Source organism: Egretta garzetta, unplaced genomic scaffold (assembly GCF_000687185.1).
Source record: "Egretta garzetta isolate BGI_Z169 unplaced genomic scaffold, ASM68718v1 scaffold59, whole genome shotgun sequence".
Lineage (NCBI taxonomy): Eukaryota > Metazoa > Chordata > Aves > Pelecaniformes > Ardeidae > Egretta > Egretta garzetta.
The window spans coordinates 1,241,763-1,246,837 of NW_009267230.1; the positions used below are offsets into that span (position 1 = coordinate 1,241,763).

The 5,075-nt window shown below is 56.0% G+C and overlaps 2 protein-coding genes across 2 annotated transcripts in view; both read right to left on the reverse strand.

Annotated features, from left to right (window-relative positions):
* Nucleotides 1-1,920: 1,920 nt before the first annotated feature.
* PIGO (phosphatidylinositol glycan anchor biosynthesis class O) overlaps nucleotides 1,921-5,075 on the reverse strand; it is a 27,007-nt gene continuing 23,852 nt past the window's right edge. Inside the window, 1 exon segment of the mRNA XM_009647350.2 lies at nucleotides 1,921-2,045. Coding sequence (XP_009645645.2) covers nucleotides 1,994-2,045 — 52 coding nt within the window. The 3' untranslated portion in view covers nucleotides 1,921-1,993.
* The window catches only part of LOC104133884 (FA complementation group G), a 2,392-nt gene continuing 1,643 nt past the window's right edge, over nucleotides 4,327-5,075 (reverse strand). The window contains exon 3 of the mRNA XM_035902672.1: nucleotides 4,327-4,785. Coding sequence (XP_035758565.1) covers nucleotides 4,363-4,785 — 423 coding nt within the window. The 3' untranslated portion in view covers nucleotides 4,327-4,362. The remainder of the gene's footprint in view (nucleotides 4,786-5,075) is intronic.

Consider the following 5,075-nt stretch of genomic DNA (forward strand, 5'->3'; position numbering starts at 1 on the left):
GGCAGGAGACTCTCTGGCACGGGAAGACACAAGGACCTGGAGAGAGCATCCTTCAGACACTCCCTCCCTCGTCCCAGCAGGCCAAGCCATGTTAGCAGTCAGGATAGGCTGAATGTTTACTTGGGTTGCTCATCTTCCAGCTCCCCAAACCCTGCCACGGCAGATCTCAGCCTCTCCACCAGGCTGGGAGAGGCCAGAGGGTGAGAGCGAAGAATACCAAGAGCCTGGTACGTTACACAGCTCTGGCGAACAGTAGTGACCTTGGCAGTAGCCTGGCCTGCCCATCTGCGCAACTGGCAGGGATCTCTTCCCTGAAATCTGGATTTGAGAAGCTTCCCAGTTCACAACCCATTTGACCATCACCTAGACAGCAAGGAAGGAGGCAGAGCCAAGGGCAAACCCTGCTCCAGCCAAACCAGCTGGTCCTTTCAGAGGCTCCAGCGTGGCGCAGAGCTCAGCACGCTGGGACAAGTGCCTCCTGCCAGAGGTGACGCTGGACCTGGCACCTGGCACCCCTGCCAAGCCACTCAGATCCCAACCCAGCCAGGCCCTGCACAGGTCCCAGCTGTGCAGCACCCTACCTGTCAGTTCAAGGCCAGACCCATAAAGCTGGACTCGCAAGAGATCGCCGAGGCACCTGTGGGTGGGAGGACAGAGGAGCTTCGGTACCACCCCCGAGTTGGGAAATCAGCCGGACATTGTCAGGCCGGGCCCCCTGCCACGCTGTGCCCTGCTGTGGCACCCACCAGCCATTGCTGCTGGCTGGGCAGGGCCCTTCTCCCAATCATTCACCTGGGCCCACGCCCGGCCATGGTGCAGGTAGCCAGCTGCTCTCCAGGCCAGGCAGCACAGACTCTCCTTCTTCTGGGACAGGAGTCCACCCACCAGCTCTGCCCCTGGCGATGGGGACTCTGGCTGCTCCAGCCTATCCTCTACTCGCAACATCCGTGGGATAAGGTCAGTTGTCCGGCTGATGACCTCCTCGCACATGGTTATGGCATCCTGGTGCCTCCCGGCCTGCTCCAAGGCAGATGCTGCTTCCAGGAACACCTCGGGGATCCTGGGCAGAGCTGAGCCACCATCTAGGGGCACCTGAGGAGCAAGAGCGGTGGCAGTGCTCAGACGCAGAACTGCTGGGCACCTCGCCAAACAGAATGATCCTGTGCTTACTGGGAACCCGGAGCTGCTGCCCAGCAAAGCTCAGACCCACTCCCACAGACACGGGAGCCTGTCAGAGGAGGCAGAAGCCATGAAGCACTAACAGCTCAGCAGAGTCAAGGTGGCAAGTCCCTATTCTTGAAGTGAAGGACATCCAAAACCAGGCCAACAGCTGCTCCCCTCAGAGAAGGGAAAGCTGTTTCTCCAAATAGCAGTGGGGAGTGGTCTCTGGTGTGAATCCAAAGGCAGACATGCCACAGGTCAGAGGTGCCAGCCCCCAGCTTGTTTCCTTCACATTTCAAACTAGACACCAAAACCTGGAGTCCAGGGGTGACTCCCAGGCTGAGGCCTCAGCACAGGCACGCAAACCTTATCTACTGAGTCATCAAGGGAGCTCTTCACCAAGACACCCACCTGCTGCTGCAGCCCCTCCTGAAGCAGAGCCAGAAAATCCAAGTAATGTTCCACTGCATCAGCCACCCTGCAAGAGTAACAGGACACATGACGGGAGGAGCAGAGGGACCCCAAGAAGTGCCAGCAGCCAGGTGGAACCTGGACTGCCAGCTCACAGGCTCTTCCTCTGCACCACACTTGCTCTGGTCACGATACTCGAGATTTGAGCAGACCTACAACAGCAATACCGAACTGTATGACTTCCAGGAGTACAGAGAAAACAGCAGAGCCCAAACAAGCAGCGTGTTGCAAGCAGCCCAGAGGCACTGTTACCTCCCGTCCTGGAGACACCGCTGTGCCAGCAGATACTTCACTTCAGAGGAGTGGCGATGGCGGAGAAGAGAAGCTAGTATTGGCGTGCGGACAAGGAGCTCTGTTCGGATTAGGAAATATGGACTAGAGGAAGCAGCTGCTGGAGGGGCTTTTTCCAGAGCCTGTGAAAAAGGAACAGAAAATATGGTCAACACAATGGTGCTCAAGTCCTGAGCAGCTGCAATCACTTGCCACTTCTGGCATGTGGCAATGGAGCCAGACAAGCAGAAGCACTGCACTTCACAAGCACAGCTCCACTGTTCTCACGCAGTACAGCACAGCCGCTTCCAGGAAGAGCAACGAGGATCACACAGGGACAGTGTGTCCCTCTCAGGTTTTCAGTTCAAGGTGCTCTGAGCTGCCTGGAACACCATCTCCCATTGCAGCTGCAGACCTAGTTAGACCAGATCTTAGGCCATTTGTAATGAGAGAGACCCCTCTCCAGAGTTGTGTTTGTATCTTACAGATTTCAAACAGCTGAAGAGCTAACTGTGTCTACTGTTTTGACCTGCTCCTGCCAAGGTTGCTACAGCTAATGCACAACCCCCCACCAGCCACAATCTGCCTTTTAAAGACATCTTTACTATTAGAGACTTTAAGAGACTGAGAATGTATTAAGAGACTTTCTGACATGAGAGTGTAACCTCTTCTCCCAAGCCACCAAGACCCAAAGGTCCTGACACATCCAACAGCCAGATGCTGAGCAGGAATTTCAGATCTCGCTGGGCTCCTTCCTGCCCGCTGCTGAAGGCAGCGCCACAGCTGGATTGCTGTAGTCTACTTTGGGGATCCCCTGTAAGGTCAAACAGCCCCCCAGAAGGCAGAAGCCTGCTTGAAGCTCTGTGCAGGCTCTGCTGGGCAAAAATCAACCTGGAACTACTGTAAGCAGACAAACCTCGTAGAGCAGAGCCAGGGCCTGCAGCTCCGCCTCGGTCTCCCCCAGCTCGTGGTACACTGCTGCCGCATGGGACAGGGCAGGAAGGCACTGGAAGTCTACCTGGAGGGCGCGTTTCAGGTGCTGAAGGGCTGTCTGAGGCTTGCCCTACTTGGGTGGAAAGATGTGCATGTTGCAAGGACATTTTGACTGGTGGGATCCAGATCCCTGCTCTGTTTCCCAATGACCCCCACTAAGCAAATGCTGCAGCACTTTAGCCAAAGGCAGCCCTCTTCAGGCTGGTTTTTGAGCTTCTCTCTCTGCAGCAACCCTTTGTGCTCAGACAAATCCCTGCCTGGATTTTGCAGCTCTCCAAGGAGGCTGGGGTGAACAAGGGCAACTACTGCTCAAGACCTCACCTACTTGCAGCAGCCTAGGACCACACAGAGGCAGCATGGACACCAGCCTGGGCCTCCCCAACCCGCTCTAGGCTGTGTTTTGCCTCTCCCCACTGACAGAGAAGAGGCCTGGCCATTACCATTTGCTGAGCACAGCAGGCGAGGCAGGTGTAGATCTGGGCCAGGACCTTCTTGGAGCAGAATCCTCCCGCAGCCTCCTGAAGGAGGGAGAGAGCGGTGGGGAAGTTCCCAGCCTCCAGCTCCTGCAGCCCTAGGACAGACCCAGTGTCTCAGCTCTGTGGTTCCCCTTCCTGCCCCACCTGGTCCCCAAACAAGCATATGTGCCCTTTTCTTCCCAGTGCCATAGGGACCTGCCTGATCCCCTCTGCACCCAGCAATGCACAGCCGGATGGCACCAAGCTGCCACCTTTGTTTTGATGTTGTTGCAAGAGAACAAGCCACTCGATGGAAACTTGCAGCAGAAATGATAGCAGCTTCCAAGCCCACATACCAAGACGCCCACCTTGGCCCAGAACAAGAGCAGAGGTAGGTGCTGGGCAGGTCCACCTGCGTGTTCATCCACAGGGACAACAGCACAGACGCGGAAGCACACACTTCAGAATCTCAGAAGGACTTTTTCCAGCACATCTGGGCTATTTCCCAGCAGGATGCTTTGGGATGTCAATTCATGAATATTTATGGCTAATGGTATTGGCTTTTCTCTCAGTCCTCATTTCAAGCTCCCCTCTGAGGCTGCTGTCACATGCCTGCATCACATTCTCATCTGCCACCTCCCCACTGGAAGTGTTATCACTAGCCTAGAGGCTTTTGAGAGGTCTGTGGGCAGGAGCTCCTGCCCTCCCTCCTTGCTGGAACAGCAAGGCAGCACTGACTGCCCCCGGAGTTGCTGGGGTTGTCAAAACAGTGAGCAAGGGAAAACCACGAGTGGGACAGAATGCAGCAGTCAGATGAGATCAATCACCTGCTGTGACACCAGGCTACAAAGCCGCACAACAGCTTTGCGTGGCTCCCGCAGCACCGTAATCCGACAGGAACAATGTTCTTGCAACAAGGCAAGTGCCAGAAGACAGGCAGAAGAAAGGAAAATACTCATAAGCCCCCTGCCATCCTTCCGCTTTATATAAGATCACTGCAGGGCCCAGACACCTACCTAAAGCCACAGACAGGCAGAGGAACCCTGTGACAGTGGGGAGAACAGCTTAGCTGGGGAAAAAGCAGAGAAGCTCTTTGGATACAGAACAGCAAAGCTGAGATCCAGAGGCTCAGCCCAGGTCCTTTTCCAAAGGAAAAGCCCAGAAAACCCCAAGGGCTGGTTTGCTTGGGAAGAGAAACCAGAGTAAGGGCAGGGAGAGGGGTCCCTGGGATGGGAGAGCAGCAGGAGGCTGTGCTGGTATGAGTACCTCCTCCACACAAACCTTGCAGGAAGGCTGCTGCAGTGTAGAGGATCTCTTTCAAGTCCTCGGTGCTCTGTACTAGGGGCAGGGAAGTCCCCTCAGCAGGTGCTCGCCATGCCTTGAGCAGGGAGAGGAGCTCGTTCTCCCCCTCGCTGCAGCAAGCGCTCCCCCGGTCCTGTGAATACACAGAGAGAGAGCAGGGAATGCTGATGGTAAGCAGGAAACCCTGATCCCAGGACACAGGGAAACAGAGGTCTCACCAAACCCTTCAACAGCACTCTCTATGCTGGGGAGCAGTGTCCTACCACCCCCTCACTTCAACTGCAACCCACTTGCTGCAGTGATTCCTGCCTGGTCCAGGACAGCACCTCCCCACCCCAGGGCAAGGTGCACCTTGAGGGGCTCCTGGCAAGGCCAAGTCCTGTTGGAGGGCATTCAAAAAGGCGGGACCCCTCTGCAGCCTCA